Source organism: Thunnus maccoyii, chromosome 9 (genome assembly GCF_910596095.1).
Source record: "Thunnus maccoyii chromosome 9, fThuMac1.1, whole genome shotgun sequence".
Classification (NCBI taxonomy): domain Eukaryota; kingdom Metazoa; phylum Chordata; class Actinopteri; order Scombriformes; family Scombridae; genus Thunnus; species Thunnus maccoyii.
The window spans coordinates 21,108,832-21,130,543 of NC_056541.1; the positions used below are offsets into that span (position 1 = coordinate 21,108,832).

At 38.9% G+C, this 21,712-nt stretch overlaps 1 protein-coding gene across 2 annotated transcripts in view; it reads right to left on the minus strand.

The window, feature by feature from the left end:
• LOC121904435 (EGF-like repeat and discoidin I-like domain-containing protein 3) overlaps nt 1–19,151 on the minus strand; it is a 119,652-nt gene extending 100,501 nt beyond the window's left edge. For both annotated transcript variants that reach the window (XM_042422188.1, XM_042422189.1), the window contains exon 1: nt 18,648–19,151. In XM_042422188.1, coding sequence (XP_042278122.1) covers nt 18,648–18,711 — 64 coding nt within the window. In that variant the 5' untranslated portion in view covers nt 18,712–19,151. The remainder of the gene's footprint in view (nt 1–18,647) is intronic.
• Between the last annotated feature and the right edge of the window lie 2,561 nt (nt 19,152–21,712).

A 21,712-nucleotide genomic window follows, 5' to 3' on the forward strand; every position in this document is an offset into this window, starting at 1 on the left:
CCATCACAGTGGTGTTTATTAACATTAAATCATCTACAGAGTGGGTGGATAACTGTGAAATGACTCACAGATAGACACACACACACACACACACACAATACCAACAATAATTAGGGAGGCTTTGTTGATGTTCTTTCAACTAATGACAAGGAAGTACAGTAGCATACTTCTTTGTATCAAGTGGAGTGGTAAACACTATCTTTTTCTAAGTAAATAACCCATCCATCCTCATTTTACCTATTTTGTCAGCAGAGCAGCAGGACTGTAGGGTTAAGTCCTCCATTAACGAGTGGCTCTTTGACATGTGGTGTGGAAAAAATACACCACGCTCCAGACTGAGATCAGGGATTTTTTCCTTGCAACTCATCTGGCTTCTGGGGATACTTTACATGCCATTTCAACTTTGTTTAAGTAAGTAATAATACATGAAAGTAGATATATTGTGAAAAAACATGGCTGCACATTATGGAAAAAAAGTAATGAAAAAAAAATCTTATTGCATTTTTTCTGACAGATATTGCAACTGGTTTACAATGCATAACATTTTTGCTTTAGAGCTGCATTTCCTAATGCAGTTGTGAAAGCAGTGCCAAAACAGTTTATTATGGGGATATATGCACTTCTCTATAAAACAGTAATGGATGATATGTGTTTCATAATTCTAATATTACTTTATTAAATTTTAAAACTGGCTGTAGCAGAATCAGCCTAATAAAGTGCACCCTATACTGAAGGAAATGGTAAATAATCCCAAATCATTGTAGTTTATGTAATGCTATGAACAGCAAAGACATTTATTTTCTCCTAAGCATGTGGTAAATAATGCAAACATGAAAAATGAGTCCCCTCTTTTCTGCAAATTGCTTTTGCCAACTGTAACATCTGAAACTATATAAATATAACAGCTATCTCTACTGTTAACAGGCTTTCCACTAGTTTCACAAATGTGATATTTTGCCAGGTGATAATGTTTTAAACTAACTATTGTCTCCTTTTTAATGTATATATTGTTCTGAAACCAAGCAGCGATCTTAGAGTTATTTACTTTTGACAAGTGCGCCTGAGCAAAACGAAAGCGACCATAAAACTGTTTAAAATCCATAATATCAGAGACTGTATACTGTATGCGAGTGCTTGCGGAGGGGATGTTCAGTCAAACAGAACATTATATTGCTATTCCAAGCATAACATAAAGAAAAACTCATTGGCTCAGACTGTCTTGAAGGAAGTGTTTTTGTAATGTGGTCAATACATACTGCAGACATATCCGAGGCCTGATTCACACTGTGTTTTCGACACACAATCGATATGTTTTTAGAGTCTGCTCTTAAGTGTCAGTGTGCAAAACCAAGTGTCAGTAAATAATATATGTTCTCAATAGTGCTATGGTCAGTATTGATCATATGTACCCTATAAGATGCTACCTCAAGAATACAGAAGTAGACAAGCTTGACAATTGTTCTGACAATTGTCAATAAAATGCATTTCCTGATGCTAATAATTGGAGATCTAGATTGCTCAGGCAACTCAAGCATGTTGCATGCAATACAGGCTGATAACAAAACTATTCATTTACAGATTAATTATTGCTATTCTTCCAGAAATAATTCCAAACTGAATAACAGTTGTTGCACTGTTAAATGAGCGACGGCCAGATGCCGACATGCATGGCAGTTCAGCAAGTGTTTCTTTTCAGCAGGGAGATGTTGTTTCCAATGGGTTTTTTTTCTACATCTTGTTTGTTGCTCTGTGTCCTACTGTGCAGCAAAAATAATCTTATTACCCCGACAACTATGGCTTATAATAGATGTCATATAAATGTCTTAAGCCTGACACTTAACTCACATGGGTAGGGTGGTGAAGGTTTGAATCTGTCAAGTTACAGATCATCTCTTAATGGTTTAGGGGGACATAGAAGTTGCTACAACTTCCTGCTGTGAATGTGTTGTGTTTCCTTGTGAACATAAATAGTATAAAGACCATTATTGTGTCTGTTGTGCAAAAGATTATTGTAAAAAGCTGTTACAATATAGAAATGTAGCAATACATTGGAAATGAGCATGTGGAGTGATCAGAACCCTAGCTTCTCTAGTTTCACTTTTTGTGGCCTTTAAAAATTAAAAAAATGCAGATATCATAACCACAGCAATGCCAATAAAAAGAATAATGGTGGATGGAGGGAGGGAAGAAGAAATCAAGTAAGAGGATACAGTTGACTACAACTGTATCTTCTACTGTATCTCTCTAAGAGACATAACAGCACCATCTTAAAGGAACAGTTGATACCAAAATGAAAAGGATTTCATCATTACTCTCACCCTCATGTAGGTTAAGTACGCAAGTCAAATTGTACTGAAATGTGTATCACCAATAAACAAAAGCAAATAAGCTCCCCGAGTGCTCCAGCAAGCTGTTTCCAGAAATGTCTGGTAATTTTCTGTCCCTTTTGGATTACAAAACTCTGTTTACTTCAGTTTTCTAAGATTGAGCTCTCGAGGTTAACTCCTATTGTCTTTGAGAAGAGAGCTCTGTACAGTTTGAGCTGACAATAGTGAGGATTTTCATTTTATGTCTTTACTTCTTGTTCTTTTAAGATAAAAAAAAAAAACAGGGACACTTTATCACCAGTAAACACATATGATATTACAAGAATACCAAACAGTCAAACGTGCCTCGGCTGCATAAATTGTGGCACAGAAAGCTGCTGTCATGGGCTATGGATACACTTACCGCAAACACATACCAGAGCTGCCATCTGTTTTAGAGGATTTAGTTCTCACTTCACCACTTGACACCTACAGTATGATGCACAATACTAGGGGTGAAATGATTGTTATATTCAATTCCATTTCATCAATACTGTCTGTAAAAAACAGTGCTGATATAGGTCAGGTAGCTTTTATGCACTTCTCAAATGCTCTTGAAATTGTTTTGCAGATAAAACACAGGATGTTGAGGTATTTTGTAGTCCATATATTCTGCAAAAGAAAGATGTGTTTAAAGGTCATCTTAAATGCTCTCTGCATATGCAACCCTGCTTTATATTCAACCGAAGAGCCTCTGAAGGGTGCAGAGATTTGGCTCATACATATGTTCTGCAGAGAGAAGACAAAGCAAAGGGAACCACAGCACTGTAAATCAGCATAACTGACTTAAATACTACCAGAACAGCTGATTGTCTATGGGAAAGCTGGAAAACCATGTGCTTCCGAGATACAGCTTAGCATTTATGTCGATTATAGTGTTATTATAATGCCCTTATACATGTATATTTATACTGTCATTATTCAAATCCAAACTTAAGAAAGTAGTTTTTTTTTAACTTGAGAGAGAATTGCTTAAATGAAAGAAGACATCGATGCACACTACACAAGTGATCCCTTTTTCCATTGTGTATCTTGTTGTCCACCAAATGACAAAGAATCAAAACTTGAAAGTGTGATCTGGATCTTTGTTTCCTTGCCAAGTGTATATCTGAAGTGTAATTTGTCCACATCAAAGAATAGAAAAGAAAACCCTGACTCGTTCCACTGTATTCCACATTGTTAGTGTAGAAAGGGAGGAGGGGTGAAACTCTCACTCTTCCTAATTGGATGTAATAGCTAGAGGGAATAAGCTTGCTTTGGCCTCGGGTGGGAGGAGGGGGAAGGTGGGGAGAGAAGAGAGAGAAATGTTTAGAGAGGGCTAAAAATGCTAAACACCCATGGAAGAGTAGAAAGAGAGACAGTGCAGTCCTAGTAAGCCGAACACGTACACAGGCTACTGTACAGAATCAGCTCTATAAAGATGTGCACAAAAGAGAAAAACAAAATGAACACACGGGAATGTAGACCGGAATTAAAAGGCGCCAGAGAGGAAAGAGACAGAAGAGAGAGATTTGAAAAGCAGCACATCAAACAGATGAAGAGGTTATTGATAACAGAGAGCATGCTGGCCGCTAAGTCTGTGAAAGCTTTTGGTAGGACGCTGTCCAGAGAAAAGAGATCTAGGTCTTTATTGCAGGGACATTTGAAGATTAGAGGAACCTTATATGCTCGTGAAGCCTGTCAATTGCTGAGGGCAGTCCTTTAATCGTTCACCCTCATTGAGTTAAACAGATTTGTACAGATAGTGGAAGTGAGGCTGAATGGGCTGATATAACTATTTAAAGAGGGCCAACCAGTGATTTCCCGATTTTAACAAAGTCTAAGGGCCTGCCCAGACCAGCATTTACAGTATCATAGCAAAATTTCAGATTGAAGTCAGTTACGTCAATTTGCATGGAGTTTTTGTGTTGAGATCAACTTTGGAGAACTTTGGCATGTGAATTTGAGCCATTTATCAATAGCAAACCATCTCTGTAGTGCTGACCTTTGAGGGAACAGAAATCCGGAGAGTCTAAAATGAACAGATGCTATCATATTAGCTGTATAACATTGTCCAGTTGTATATAACCTGGTCTGTGGGAGAATATACTGCTCTATAAATGAGATGTGGCACGGTTTGAAGTTTCCTTGAATTTGCTCTTTTGCCAGGACACAAAAATTTCTCTCTCTACCATTTTCTGGTGTCTCATTCTGACTAACACAGACTGAGATGACAAGTAAATAAAACATATTTTTTTTAAAAATTAAATAACAAATTGTTTTTTCAAACTTCTGTTTCAACTCCCATTAGCTCCTCCACCACCAAACAATATGATGTAAGCTCTGGGCAAGCCAAACCTACAGCATTCTTGGCACAGAATCAACACCCATAATCAATGCGGTGTGGTTGGTCACTACGGGTTTAGAGACTTCACTTGATGTATTCATCTCCTCAAAGACTTGCATGCACAAAGTCCTCTCTTTGGAGGCCTTGTCATAAAAACAACTTCTGTTGCCATAAAAACCACCAACCATAGCACTCAAAGGACTGGGGATCTTTCTTCCCAGCTAGAGGTATCCTACCCTCTTAGGTCTGGATAAGCTCAAACCACTTTCTCTTGAGAAACACTTTAATCGTTTAAGACCACCTCCACTTCTTCTCTGACTTCAAACTGAGAGTAAACCAAATTTACTTTTCAGAAAGTCTGTGCTAAGATACAGTATATTCCTAAAGGAGTCCTAAATTCCAGACCATTAAGGCTACAGTGCATGGTGTGAGGTGTGAAGACCTCAACTGTGCTCAGAGAAAGAAAGAACAGATCAGCTTGAAGTGAGGGGTTAAATAAAAACAAAACAAATAAAAAAACAGCTAGCTTCTTTCTTTTCTTTAGTGTAAAGGTCTCCATCCTTGTTAGGAATAAGCTGGTACCCAATTCTGCCTTCTATTGCTCTCATTACTGTACATCCTGCCTCAGCCAACTCTAAGCCCTGCAGAGGTGCACAGAGGGCTTTCGTCTCAGGATAAGATCGATACCTCTCCTCATCATGGGCCAGGGGCAGCGATAATGCACTCAGCCCAGGGCCTGAAGGGTTGACAGGCTTCTACGGCAACTTGGGTACCAAGGACTCACGTTTTCCTGAAGAAAAACCATCACTATGGAATCAAAATGTTCCAAAACTATGATGACATTTTAAATAGTTAAATTTAAAGATATTAAAACCTACATCAAGAATTAGATTGAATCACAAAAGGTGATAAAAAGGATATTAAGCCATGCCATTATAGGCCATTATAAATCTAACACTATCAGATGCACTAATATAAATATTACAGGGTTGATTATTCACTGCCTGTATCAAACTCCTTCAATGAATGCTGAATAAATGTAAAAAATGGATTTGGCAACCTTTGAGACCCAACCTCAAAGGGGCAAAGCCCAGGTGCTTCAACTCTACGGCTCCAGCTCAGTACACTAAGCATCTTGCTTACAAAGCATCCTCCCATGACACTGCAGGCTCAATAAAACATGCTATCTAAGTCTCTGAGCATAACATCAACTTGAGCTATAAGTTAGCTAACCTCTGACTGCCCTTACCTGGTCTTACATTGTAAAGTGATTTATTTTATGTGATGGCCTTGGCAGGTAACTGATAAAACTGCTCATAGGCAAGTTAACTGCTGGGGCAGTATCTATTTTAGGTTTACTATAACTACAGGCCTATGTAGAGAGTGATTAATGATGATTGTGGAACTGCTTAAATTCCTGCATTGTTCTGTATGTGTTGCACACTTAAACAGTGTGACTGGAATACTGAATTGACAAATGTGTGTCCTCTACAGCCTAATGAAGAAATAAAATATAGACATACAGTGTATCCCAAACTAGGAAATCAAAAGCAGTTATGAACCTGAAATGTATCATGTTAATTAATATAATTCATATCCACTCTATTTCAGGTTCTTGCTAACTAAGCTCACATACAGTTTAGCAAACATTTCATTGGATTCACAGTATAATTTCAGTTTGGCAGCAGATTGACATTCAGTTGCAAATGATTGCAGTTATCAGATTATGGCTGAAATCAATTCATATATTGTCTATGTATCATTATTATTATTATTATTATTATTATTATTATTATTATTATTATTATTAGTAGTAGTAGTAGTAGTAGTAGTAGTAGTAATAGTAGTAGTAGTATAGTCCAAACAATACAGGATTTTTGAGGCCAATATCGATATTGATGTTGAGTAAAAAGAGTAAAAATGAGAGTAAAAAAAAAATCAGATAATGATATATTGGCTCATATTCATTTTCTTTACACAACCAATAAAATATATAAACATTTTTCATAGAGTTGCCTTAAATTTCTTTGTTTTTTTATAATCATGACCAAGAAATATGCTGGTCAAAACTTGTCCCAACTCTCTAGTGTACAAACTGTCTCAAAACTTATCTTTGGCATTTCTGTAATTCAATTGCTTGTCATTTATTGGCTAACATATACAGTGATATTGGTATATCTGCAAAAAGCTGAATATCAGTTGATATATCAGCTGGGCTGATTTATGCATCAGGGTCTGATTGTTATTATTGTATTTTTTTATATTTACATGTACACATTTAGCTGTAACTATAACATGTGACTATCATGACCTGCTGTATGTATGTACATACCATTATAAAAATGCCATTAACAAATCTCTGATTTTAAAAAGGGTTTCTGCTCAAATTTTGACCAAATGTTTCTTTTAACCAGTTTATAATAGCATCTGTGCTTTATTCCACTGAGAAGCACTGTGCTTGCACCATCCATCTAAGAATCTTTATGCCCTGTTAAAAATAAAGCTAGCTGATTTTCTAGGAGAACATGCTGCTTAGGACTGAGGAGAGTGGTAATTATCAGATTCATTCAGTATCTCCTGTTGAGTGGGAGCTATGACTGACAGTTCCTTCCTCCTCCGTCCACTGGACAGCTGATGTTACAGCTTGTGGCTCATTTCAGGTTCGCAACATGCCTCTCTCCCTTTTCTCTGCCCCCACCCCCTCGTCTCTCTCTGCACGCTCATTACAGATGCCCTAGTTTGCTCGTGAGCCAGGAGAGCCTTGCTAGCCTCATTACAAACTTGGACACCTCCCATCTTTTGTACCTTTTTTCCAGACAAGATCTCCCACATTCATGCTTGTATCCCAGAAGTAGCATAAAAAGACTCATCAAACATGCATAAAGAAGTGGAGCTCACATTTGATCTGAATTTTCACAGTAACCGCTGAAGAGGAAGGTGTCTGTGATGGGAAGTGCCACTGCAGATTAACAGGCGTGGAAAGACAAATGGGCATGGGGAAAATGCATTTCGCTTGAAAACTGTGTCACTAATTCACAGGATTTATGCATATTCAACAGCACATGAAGGCATTTCTGTGACCCTGTTCGTTAAATGTTTACCTCATTAGCTCTCTTGTCATGATGTTTTCCATGTGGCATTTTGGATGAAAGGGAAATTATGCCACACAAATGCACTCTGTGACTGAGCAACGCTCTGATTAAAAATTCACAAAGAATGCACAAGTACAGCAGACTCAAATGTTTAGTCATTTTGCTGTATTTTGTGTGAGAAACAGTGAGGCATAGAGATAGCTTCAAAGAACCAATTTGATAAATCCAGGAAAGGGATTTAATTGAATATCTCCCATTTTTTTTATTTCTTGATCATTACATTAAAGCATTAGAGTGTCAGTGTTCCAGGGATATAATAATCATGTTGATGGGACATTGTGAGCCTTAGTAATGTCAACTTAATACTAATGGGCTTTGTCACTCCTACTATTATTTTTTGTTGTATTTTTATTCAGGGGGCAATCATGCTATGCAGTAAATTTGGAACTACAGTTCCCATGATACTTTGGCAGATGTAAACATGAAGTATAATGTTGGCTACAACTTGAACAACTTTTTTTGTTTGTTTGTTTTTTGCTTACATGTATTTACATTTTGGCAAGTTGGCACCATTTAAACGTTAAATTTATTCCAAATTGGCAACTAACAGTTCCTTCTTCCAATTTTCTTGGATTTATGAGCGGACTTAATAATACTTATTCATGATGGATGGACATCAGAGACAATAATATCCCCATGTAAGTCACAGTGAGGACTAGCTCAAATTGTGGGTTTGAAGTGTTTTAATGTACCTTCACTGTCTCTGTGAGCTGTGTGTCACAGCCACAGCTGTTGATGCAACTGTTGACCGTGTTGCTGCACCGGCCAGATCAGCAGGCCAAAATACAATAACTGAAAACACTGGCATGTACCTATCCCTTTAACCTCTTGCAGTATCTTTGCTTCAGGGAGAGTGAAGCAGTTTCTTTGCTTCACTCTCCCTGTAAAAATGGCAAATTGTCATTTTATCATTTCGTTTTTTGCTCAGATTAAACAAACATGTTAATTTTGTTCCCTTCAGATAGAAAGGAACAGCTGTTTCCCATTGTTTCCAAGGGAAAACAGGGGAAAACACTAAACTAACCGCTGTAGCTAATATTGAATGGACAGATATGAAAGAGGCATAGATCTTTTTTCACATGTTACTATTGCTTATCTGGTTAAGGCCATACAGGCAAATAAAACTGAAAAAATGTTACAGGGAAGCTGCTCACAATGTTGCTCCTCTACACTATAGTACAAGAAGAAGTAGCTACAAAATATCTTCTGATCCTTGTTCCACTCATCCTTCACACCCGCTGGCCTAAGCTGTGCATTGTGTGCATTGAAAAGGGCAGGCCCTGACAAATTGAATTTTTTCATCCTGTTTACCCCTTGGTCAGTGAATTTCATGTAGCAAGCGTTGCTTATTCAAAGAGCCTCAGTGTTGAGCAAGACAAGGCTCAGTGTGCAGTAACTTTATCAATGATGTTGCACAGTCACAGGTGATTACTGCACATCAAAATATTATACTGTAGCTATTTTTTTGTGTCACTTTAAAGAAGTTCAAATGTAGAAGCAAAACCGAGCAGGATAATGTGAACACTTCATGACAGACTTAGTGTCATAGAGTATACATGTTGGAAATTAATACTCTTCATCTTCTACATACTGCAGCACATGTTCCACAATCAAACACACGTGTCCAATACACAGTGCAGGGAAAACCTATCCAATAGATGTGTTCATAACATCAAACTTAATTGTCGACCAGCTGCAGCAGCCATCTAAAAATCCTGGTTTGATGTGTTATAATTATATCTTCTGGAGTATGCTGGTGTGTGAAGGAGGGAGAAAGAAAGAGACAGGGTGAGATATCCCACTTCAGTGCACCGAACCTGGTTAAAAATACACTCTATGATTTAAACTTCTGAACTTCTTCAGCTGCTAATTTAACTTGTCAGAAACTTCACAGCCACTCGACAGTAGAAACAAGATTTACCGGTATAGTGTGTGCTGTGTGCTTCGATGAGATTTTTGCCTGTGTCTGCAGGGGAGCACCCCTACCTCGAATAGCTGAGGTGGGTTAGAAAGATCACATCGGTAAATATTTCATACACCTCAAACAGTGGTGAATAATAGACCATACTGTCAAACTACCTGGAGTAGAAACAAAGAAAAAGAGGTAAGACTTCTCACATGTTGCTATTGTCTTTCTTTATGCTTTACTCTCATTCTTCTCATTGTTTATATTAAATGTGAGAATAATAGAAGCCATAGCAGTATTAATTAATTATTTAATTATGTAATCATTTATAATTCATCAGTATCTAATTGTCAGAAGGTGAGAATTTCTATCTGACCCTGTGAAAGACAACATCTCCTGGATGTGTCCTGACTACTGTGACCTTGAATGGGATAAGCTGGAGGAAACAGGAAATTGGTGGATGGACGCATGGATCCTCCACTTCAGGCAGATGTTAGGACGAACGGGGTGATGACTTTAAAGACGTAAACAAACAAAGACTGTTTTTTAGGAGTGCACAGTGTGTTCACCTCAGCAAAACCCCAGAGTAGCTGTATCTTATCACCAGTGTGTCTGCTGTACCCTGTGGGCTTTGCTGTCCATACTGAGAAATCTTTCAGAAGAAAATTCAGCAGAAAATTCTCAAACCAAACTGACTGTAATGGTGTTAAATTGTTTTTTTTTATGTGTAATCATCTTTTCTTATTTTTTCTTATTGAATTTAAGTCATAAGAAGCTTTTTAGCAGGAAAAAAAACACAAGCTGCACCAATGATTGTACTGATAACTTGTCTCTCATCATCTGGAATTAGTGAATTGTAGTCACTGCTTCAGACTCTAGGAAATGGATTGCACATGTGTTTCATTTTATTCGTGCTAGAGTTGGCGTATGATTGCCCCTTTACCCCTATAAAAGATGGATTTTTATACCTGCACCGAACAATTACCAAAATGGTGCAACTTGTTGAAACCATTTGCCCTTTTTATAAGTGACAATAGACTATGATTACACAGTGGACAAGATGATCCTTTTTCAGTTTACTAATGGGCTTTTCTTTGAAGTTTGAAGGTGAGTGGCTGCTGTTCATTGAACTTCACATTAAAGGGAATTTTCATCCTGGCTCTCATCTCTCCCTCCCTCTCTCTCTCCCTCTCTGCTACTACATACCCCAAGGGTAATCTAAAACATCTGGACTGGAGATATTCCCACTTATAAAAATTGCACAATAGAATACTTTATGCCATTACCTCAAATTGCCCTTCTGAAAAGTACTTGGCAATAGTCCATTGGTTGTTCATATTGTAGTAGAAGAGCAGGCTTTCAGTTGAAATTTGGCATGTCCAGATTGATGATATCAAAGAACATATCACAAACATTTTTTAGCATTTCCTTTAATGGATACACTCCTTCATGTTCTCAATCAATCACTCACCGAAACACCCCCTTGTTGGCATTCAGCACAATTTAGTGTAAGAGCAGGCGGGCTGACATGATAAATAAAGGGATGTTGTTTTGTTTTTTGGCAAATGAGTAAAGTATGGATGCACAGCCACACAGTGCAAAAAAGCCAGAATTGCTGCCTAGAATTTGTGTGCTGACATTTCTGGGTTACCTCTCCCAGTTTCGAGCACACAAACTCACAGAACTGTGCACACACACAGACTGCACACAACATCCTCAGTACAGGTACCGACATATGGTAATCAAATATATGTTAAAATGCTGTAAACTACAGAGCTAATGAGATAAAATGCACAAACAAACCCTCAAACAAGCCCTGTACCTAATATACAAGAAAGCAATAGAGGGAAAAGAAAGTGATCAAGAGAAACACAGATGGATGGAGAGACAATAGGATAGATGGCACCTGGCTCAAGTTTAAGTTTAAGATTTAACTATTGATTATTAACAAATTATCAATACAGACGAAATTTTGTTGTTTGTTTTTGCTTTTTTTGTTTGTTTTGCTAAAGAAAAGTTTAATGTTACAGTGTCCTGTTTAACCCTGGTGTGCTAACTGTTACATGAGGGGATTTAAGTTCATCTGTAAAATAGGAATGAGTGGCCCACATCTCCTTAGAGCTTGTTGGAAGTAAGAACTTAAGCCACCTGCACCCATCTGATCTCAAATAAGTAGATTGGCTTTATTGAAAATGCAGTAGTGTTCCAGAGCCTGATGGAGAGACTTTATCTAACCAAGGCAAAGCTCATTGCTTTAACTCCTCAATTTTATTCTGATGAAAGTAGGCTTAACTACAGTCTGCAACAACTAAAGTATACTTGTCCAATAAATACAAGCATTAAAACTGCAAGGTTTAGAGTTTATTTGAAAAATTACCCAAAAATCTCCTATTACAAACTTAATATGAGACTGAATGCCCACACACCTGAGAATGCTAAAAACTGAAGGTGTTACGCAATATTGTTAGGTAAGAGTCTTTGAGATGTGGAAAAAACGATATAAATTACAAGCACACACTCACACACTAAACATAAAGGAGATTTTATATCCTAATAAAGAACAGAGACATCACAAATTTCTTTTTGTGTGAAGATAAAACATTCAAACATTCAAAGGTCTATGTGTCATTTATGTGTCCATGTGTTAACTTTTAACTCTGACAAAATGACATTTCAGTTTTAATCTCAGTGTATTGAGGCTTTGGTCTCACAATAAAGCTGAAACAAGCTGAAACTCCTCACACCTCCTCAGATTTACAGGCTGCCGCAGTTAATCCAAAATAATTTATTCTGCTTATTGATCTGCTGTGTAAAGGTGGACTTATAATGAATGATCGATGCTGTTCTGAAAAATGAGTGGGTCCAGCGCGCTCTGTAGCCACACCCACTACAATACAAAAATTGTTTTTGGCTTATGTAAGGAATGCAATGAAAATCCATCCTGATGCTTGTCCGTGAGTTTTGCATTCCTGCCTTCCAACTCCCTTCTCCACAGTACACACACCAACACACACATGCACAAACAAACATGTACTACACATCTAGTAATATCAGGCTGACTCCCTTTTCGTCTATGGCCAGGAACTGTTGTTGGTGCCGACTTTAACTAAATGTGTCTTTTTTAGTTTGCAATGAACATAGCTATTTAGCTACTACTCAGCCTATCTAAGTTGTATCCTTGCTTGTTAAATTACATTGAAAATACAGTCAAATTGGCACGCACACAGCAGACACTTGGCCTTTCAAAGAATTGACAGGCAGACAAATAGATAGATAGCACACATCTTTTTTCTTTGCTCTCTCATGCAAATGTCAGACTTTTCTCCATCAAATTGCAGTATTTTACTTTGATTCCCAAAAGGAACAATTGGGCTTGTGCAATGCAATTATGCAGTATAAGTTAACAAGAACCAAAAATGATGAAATGTGTGCTTTCCCATTTTCATGTGCAAGCAAAAGAAGCAGAGTGAGGATAAGGAATGCAGCATTAGAAACAAGGCCAATCTAAAATGCTGTGGACTCTTCTTCTCAGATTGAGAGCTCTAAATGTGATTTAAAACATGTGCACCGTGTTTGATGATGCCAGGATACAGTTGGGATGGTAGATAAGTCGGTACTAAAGTGTTCTAGCACCATGCATGCACATCATGGTTACTTATTGTATTGGATAATACAATAACTATTATGAAGGTACTGCTTTATTGAAGCTGAACCTGAATGTAAAGCCATGTTTGTGTTTGTATGTAAACTCTGAATCTATTTACATTGGTCTTTATTTGAAGCCATAGCACAGACTGTTTTAAATGTATATTATAATATACAACAATATTTTTTTTAGTAAGGAGGAGTTTAGAATAACTTTGGCCATATTCTCCAGGTGCATGCACAAGCAGATGGAGGCTCATGTGAGAAAATAGAAATGTGCTATTCATCATCTATCAGCTGCACACAGCAATAAGTCCAACCTGTTGAGAAACAGGATCATGTTTGGCTTTGACTTTGACTCTCTGGTACCAGGATGAATTTCAAAGAGTTCTTCAACTTTTCCATGTATCACAGCCACAGTTTGTCTGGTTTAACAGCTGCACATTTCATTTTGTGTTATTGATTTTTATGTAACACATCTAAATGGGTATTGCTTTTCTTTAATGCAGTTATCTTGAGACACCTGCTGAATAGTACATGTTCAATATTATTTGTCTAAAAAACAATTAAATGAAATTGCAACCATAAAATTGCATTATTTACTTTCATGTGTTTTGTCTGGATTGCTTACGTCATGATATAATTTTTGTTAAAAGACCTGAGTCAAGAAACTACTAAACCTGAGCCAACACATTAGCAATCCCAAACAATATGTTACAGCTGTAACAGTACATGTATTTGAAACAAGACATGATATATTTTCATTATGTTTTTTGCCAAACACACACACACACACACACACAAACACAAACTGTGAGCCTGCACTGCAAGTCTGCTTGTGCCTCCAAAAGTTGAGTCATTAATTGTGACCCAGTGGGATTACTTAAAACCAGCATGTGGTCTTATGGATGCTCAAACTATGAAAAGGACGGGCTGCTGCATGTTCTTTACTGAAAAAGTGAAGTATACTCAACATGAACTGACGCTACAAATGAAACTCATATAATCTTTTTTACTGTTTCAGAGAGCTCTTTGTGCTTTTTTCCTGGCACAGACATGGTCTGAATTTTGACACTGGCGTTAATAGGATGCTAAGAAGATCGTTGCTTAAGCCAGCTGCCATAATGTTATATGCTGCTTTTAGAAAACAATGGACCTTTAACATGTCTGGGAAAATTCAGAATCAATGTTTCCAGAGTTTTATGAATAGGAACATCTGACATTGATTTAAGGATTAGAGAAAAACAAGGCTTGTCTTGTGTGAAAACATGCATTTTTTTATTGCTGATCAGTCTTAGTGTTAGTCTTTTGTTTGTGTGATACTTTAGTTGAGTGAGAAACTTAAGTCTGGTCTGGCTAAAGAGTCAGAATCTGATACAAAGACATGACAAAACAACAGTGAGACAGTCAGTCATTCTGTTTCTGTCTGGAAGCTTATGTATGTATGTATGTATGTATGTATGTATGTATGTATGTATGTATGTATATTTGCATATATGTATGGATGTATGGATGGACGGATGGATGGATGGATGGATGGATGGATGGATGGATGGATGGATGCTACCCCAGCAGACTATATCGAAGTACAGTGAACTGGCCACAAGAGACTGGTAGAAGATTTCCACCATCTTGCTGCACATCTTGAAGCATCTCAGCTTCCTCAGGAAATACAGTCTGCTCCTCCCCTTCTTATAAGCTTTGGTGTTGGTCTTCCAGTTCAAGTCTGTTGTCGATGTGGACACCAAAGTACTTGTAATCCACCACGCCAACATCTTCTCCCACAATACACAGGGGTTGTGTAGCCGTCCTCTTCCTTCTGAAGTCAATCACCATCTCTCTTGTCTTGGCCACATTCAGCAGCAAATGAGTGTGCATATGGGAGTATATGTATATGAGTGCATGTTTGATGAAACAACTTATTTTACCACTGCGCTGCCCATCCTGATCTCAGGGCCATACTGAAGTTCTTTAGTAAGCACTCAATCAGCATGTGTCCTTGCAACTGCTATAACTGTCCCTCTAGTGCCCTCCTGATAAGTCAAGTTTGAATTGTGGACAGGACAACAGAGGCCCAACTAGAGCAAAGACAAATAGCACTATATCCATTAACTTGTCAGCACAGGAGACAAATGAACTCTCCTTCAAATATTAATGGGTTTAAGGAACATCTCCAATGACAATGAATAGCCCAGTCAAATTCCGCAAACAGGAAAAAAAACAACTAAAGACAGTGACAGTAACTGTTGCTACAACAACAGGAGAAGGCTTTGATTCATATGATCTGATATATCACATTCCATTTCCCTACGCGTGGGTTGTTGTCCAATGAGCTCCTTTGATTCCTTTGGTTATCATGGTTGCTGATCTAACAGAGGTCTGACCTCTTTCCACTGATTGAACAATGTGCCATTTAAAACCAGAATGAAGGGCACTGTAGAGGAAGGTTGCAAGTCATTGTTATTATAAGTCACCTGGACATCAACCATAACCTTCAGCAGCCAGTAAATGTAATGAGCTTTTAGATCGCTATCATCTGCATCCATTTAAGCAGCCCATCTTCCATTAATATGCACCCAACTGTTTGCAAACACAAGCTGCAGCACAGCGGCAACCAGTTGACTTCAAATAATGTAATTCAAAGTAAACCAAGGATAACTGAGCAATTAACTTAGTCGTGTATTTTCTCCAAGGGTAAGGAAGCAAATTATAAAAGGTTTTTTATACTGTACTACTGCAGTAATTTGTTTACAGAAATTATTTTTTATATGTCTGCACTCATCAACATCTAATAATGTTTGACAATTCCAGCCCGCTGTCCATATACTATAGTAAAATGATGCTACAAATGACAGTCACTGGCTTGACATAAAACTCGAGAGGAAAAATGTAAGTGAATTCATCTGTCTTGGGTGGATCCATGATATTCCAAGCACTATTAAGTTACATTCAGCAGACATTTCCTTCCCTCTCATTCCCAGCCAGGTCTATTGTTTATCCAAATGTACCAGATGTCATTCCTGCTAGCAAAGAAGTGGCCGTCTGTCAGTCTTTCCCCTCAAGTTTTAAACCCACAAATCTGCAGTCTGTGAGCATGATGAGCAACTGCTGAAGCCAACCTAAAACCACAATCATTCTAGAAATCACAGCATGGATTGTGTTTAACAAGCGTCTTCATAATGCAAGTTAAAAGTTTGAGCGAAATGAGCAGTGGCCAACAGTATTAAAACTAATCATGATTCACCAAAAGCAGACAATCACATCGCCTCTCCAGATGGCTGTCCATTTGCCTAAAAGGCTCCAATTTCGTAGCTATTATAGCAAGCCAGAGAGTAAAATTAAGATGCATAAAATTCATTAAAACTGACTCTCTAAACAAGCACAAAAGCATCTTGCATTTCCATACAGAGGGACCCACGGGTGTAGTCATGTGCTTTGTCCAGCCGGACAGGCATCATCCCAAACAATGTGTGAGAGTCAGCACCAGTAACCAACCAAAGGAAGTGATGTATTGCACACTCACTTGGAACAATGCAGTCTGTTTTACCTGAAGGCGAATGTTTCTACCACGTCAATTTGTTTCAGTGGACAGAGGCACCCTGTGACATCCTCAATAGAGTGTTTGTTAGCAGCTGTCTCTGAAGACATCTGCTATATTGAGCAACAAATAAAGGTACGAAGAACATTAGCTGTATGCCAAAAGAAAATAACTCCCAATGATAGCAGCAAAGTCTCTTTTTCTTTAGGACATGGAGCTTGAATACTGTTGGATCTTTAGTGTTGTTTCCACTCTGAGTCTGATGAAGTTCTTATGTTACTAAAATAACAGCCAGAGTGATCATTACAATTAAAAAGATGCTCATACAGATCAGTGTTTACACCCTCCATCCACCTCAAACCTGTTCCTGACTGTGCGTGAGATTACAGCTGTACTCAAAACAGATGTACAAAAATCCCCTTATAATTCCACAAAATTAACTGGGATATGATTAATTGAGGGACTAGTTTAGGGTGTATTTTTAACTTGCTGAGCTTGAAACAAGTCAACCCACAGCACCACGGCTCCCCGCTTTCCTCTGCATTCATTATACCGGCCTACCAGGGAGTATTATGTCTTGTAACGGCTGACTCTGAGTTGACACGGCAAGGCTTAGGGAGCCTTATAAACTCTGCTTAAGGCACACTCCTGGTGTAGAGACTGCGGTCTGTCTGACATGTGTGACTCCTGAGGCGAGCGTGTTGCTAAATGAGTAGAAACAGAGAGGATGGCATGACCCACTTTCATAAAGACTACACTGTCTCTTTATACAAATCCCACAGGTACTGTTCTGCACTGTACATGGACACTATACAGAGGTCAAACACTTAAATATTCCTATCACCAGGAAACAACTGGAGGGTCAAAGAGGGAGAGGGTGTGTGAAATGATCTGAATGCTGATCCAGTGAGTCAGGTGAATAAGCTTTCTATTATCTCTACATGAGGACTCTGACAATTTTGTGTTTGTTTTTGTGTTTACTTGCAATGCGCAATGGACCTTCTTGTGATGTCATCCTAGTCAATAATTGTACCGTGCTGCAACTAATACAGGAGGCTCACTATCATATCTCCTCTCTGTGATAGCATCTGAGTCTGACTAAAGCCCACATACGTGCAATCTATCCATTTATCTCCCCCCTCCCTTTTTTCTGTAATTCAGTTTCTTAAAGAAAGAAAAGTGGCATCTCTCTGCTCTGTCTGATCGACAGGGGCCATGCCTGCACGCTTCTTTTTATCCTGTGGAAACATCAAAGACAAGCCAATAAAAATCAGCTTGCAAGGGCGCACAAGATACTGGAGCAGTGCACATTTCTACCTTAAATGTGCGTGCCTGATGCACGGACTGATACCACAAAGAGATTACGCACAGACGAAAATCGAATAATCTGTTTGCTGCACTCAAACAAGTGTCTTTTAATCACAACTAAACCAATCAACTAACGAGTCGTGCGTAGAGCCAGATCACAAGGGGTAGTTTTCTACTGCCAAACCGTGCAGTCCGTATTCCGCAAACAACACAGTCTAAACGCACGTTACATTTGTACTCAGCTATTCGTGTGGGCTTCCTCCTTTTAATTAACCAATGTACTTAGTCATCTTCAGTGTGGGAAAATGTCTCGCTATTGATCAGTCTGTGGTACTCTCACGCACAGAGGCCATCCGTGCGGAATGTTTTGACAACGGTAATGACAGACAGTCACTTTTGCGCTCACCTTTCACATGCTGCGGGACAGCGGCGCTCAAACACAGGGCGATAGAAAGGAGTAGCGGTCCCATCCTTTCTCTCTCACTCACTCTCTCTCTCTCGGAATAAACAGCTCTGACTTCCAAGGTTATTACTATGGAGATGTGGTAAAATCAAGGAGCAATAGCCAAAAGTTCTCCCTCCGTACGCTCTCGCTGGGCTGTGCAGGCTTGCCCGGGCAGCTGTATATGTCCTCTCAGGTAAAGTCCTCCTCTGTGATAAAGTCAGCAGACACAGTCGCCACCTGGATTTATTTATTTATTTCATTCTTTTTTTTTCGTTCAGGAACAAGTGGACTGTGCCTGCCGGGTCCCCCCTCTGCTGTTGCTGTTGCTGTTGCTGCTGCTGCTGCCTTCCCCGCTCCTACCGCAGTGGTGCGATGTAGTGGAGAGAGCGACGTGTGCGCTCACTGCTCTCGGACAACTGACGTCAAGCCTTCCCGGGTGAAGACAACCAACACTTCCGCTATGACCTCCAAAATAAAATGCGTTAATGTATTGCTTTTTATTTTAAAAATGACACATTTCATTCTTATTAATACACAAAAAGAGGAATTTAAGGTTAATTGTGTTTTCATGGATACATTTTATTTTATTTTCCTTTTCTATTGTCTTTTTCAGTGTGCAATACTATGTGTGCAAAGCCTATCGAGTAAAATGGTGTTTCATGCCATTTCTTTTTCATTTACTAACATTTGTAAAGCAATGGAGCCTGCACCCTAGCTATACTTCTGTTGTTTTCAAAATCAAAAATGAAAGGTCCAAAAACACTTACTTCCGGGCCGGTTGGTGTGACTTGACGCAGCTTCCAGCTCGGTTCATCGGAGGATGTGCGCCTCACGGTCTGTCACAGTAAAGCCGACTGGGGCGCTGTCTCGCCCATGGAGACAAGTCTTCCTCCTCCCCCCTCCTCCCTTCGCAGCAACCCCCAAAAGCCTGCCGGGTTACGACTTGAAAATTGTGTATAATCAGCCTCTTCAGCCTTCCCCTAACCTCTTTTTCACTCCGCATGGTTCCCCTTTCAAGCCCCAGGAAGTTGGATTGCTCGCTGATGAATTTAGCTGTTTCAAGTACCCTTTTCTCTAGAAAGCCTCTGTCTTGTAGAGTGCTCAAGTCATGCCTAGAACAGCCATTCTCATCCTCAAAGATGACAAAATTTGGCGTTTCTGACAATTATCTGTCAATAAAATTTGCTGCTAGGTTAAAAGGCTACAATGCGCTGCTTAACATAAATTACTTAAAAGTAATATTCATAACTACATTTTCTTGTGAAGTGTGGGACATTATTCCATTTTAACATCCAGTTTGCCTTCTGTTTGTATCGTGAGTCTGTCTGTTGTTACTGGAAAATAGAGATGCATGAGTTGTGGTGCAAGTAACAACATGCAAGTAACTTTGATTTCTGGGATGTGAAAGGTTGGCTCCCATGCTGCAGTGTGCTCTGTATGACTCCAGAATGGATGACAGTAGCACCCATGGCACTTTCATGGCCTTGCTTTTCCAGCTGAAAAGTCACTTTTCTCACCCAATTTCATCCACCTATCCATTCAGATGCCAGCGACAGGACTTCGATGAAACTGCAACCTACTAAACTGCTGCAGGTATTTCACTGAGCTGTGGCATTCATTGATTATTTTATACAAAGGTGGCTCCACACTGTTTCATCATGTGTGATATTTAAGCCTCCACTGATTGGATTTTGATGATACTTGGGGTTAAATTAATCTGACAATTTCACTATAGCTGTTTGAAATTTGCGCCCACAGTGGGCACTATAATTGTGAGTCAAATCAAGCTTTATTTTATACAGTGATATTTTGCATATTTATTGTCCTTATTAACCTGTTTAAAATGACATTTAATGATCGTCCTCTTGCAAGGAAACACAATTTTGGATTTGATGTTCTTGTCGGATGACATTTACTGTAGGTCAATAATTGGTCATTAGGGCGAATGCATCAGTTTTAGGGGACACCATGCATCCTGCTGATTTATATGTTTTACACTGGGTTTTTTTTACACACTGTAGTGAGAGTTTTCCATAACTGACGAAAGAACCGAGTAAGACTGAGACTTTTAAGTTGACATCATCATCCAACATCCCATAGTTATCAGTCTGACCTTGAGGTGTTTCCATCCTCCTCATCATGAATCATGAAGGGTATCAAGTGTCCTATGGTTTAATGTAGATAGAGACCTATAACTCTATGCACTTGGTCAAGACTAATAAATCATCCCCAGTAGCCACAGTAAAGTCTGCTATCATCTTAATGAGATGCTGCCCTCTATTCCTACAATCACTGCACCTCTCATTGTTTCAGGTGTCCGGGCTCTGCCTTTATAGCAGATCAGTCATAGTGGGGAATGTATTTCTCTGTCCAATATTATTCTCACTAAGGAGGATAATTAATGAGAAGAAAACAATAACTGTGCCTGAAAACTCAACGTATGAATCTACTGATGACATCTTATGCTAATCCTGTATATCAAGACACACATCGTTTCAGTGGTATTACCTTTCACTTGCACTTGGATTAAGAATTCAGTCTTTAAATTAAATATACTGTATATAGTGGGCTTTTTTTTTATTTGACACAGTCAGAAAACTGAAACAAAACTGCTCATTAGGCTTCTGTTTCTATGTGAGTCAAAGGGAAAAAAAGAGAAAATAAATCAAGCAGAGACATGATCAGAGAGGATTGGCCACCGGCACCAAAGCTTGCTGGTAAATCTGTACACTAAGTACCAGCCCCTTGACCCCCTCCCAGTCTCTGCTGCCAGCCTACACACAGAAACAGTCACTACAACTGTATTCTGTAAATCCTCCGCACTATCTAAACCTCGCCAAAGCCAGTCCGTCTTCAAACTCAACTCATCTCGTCTCTTTTGCCCTTGTCTTCCCTTGGCTTGTCGAGAGGCTGAGCTCAGACCAGTGAATCCTCTTCAGCTCACATCCATCCTCATTTAGGCCATGGGGACCCATTTAGGATGAGCAACGGGCTGGAAAACACAGTGACCTTCTCATATTTGACTC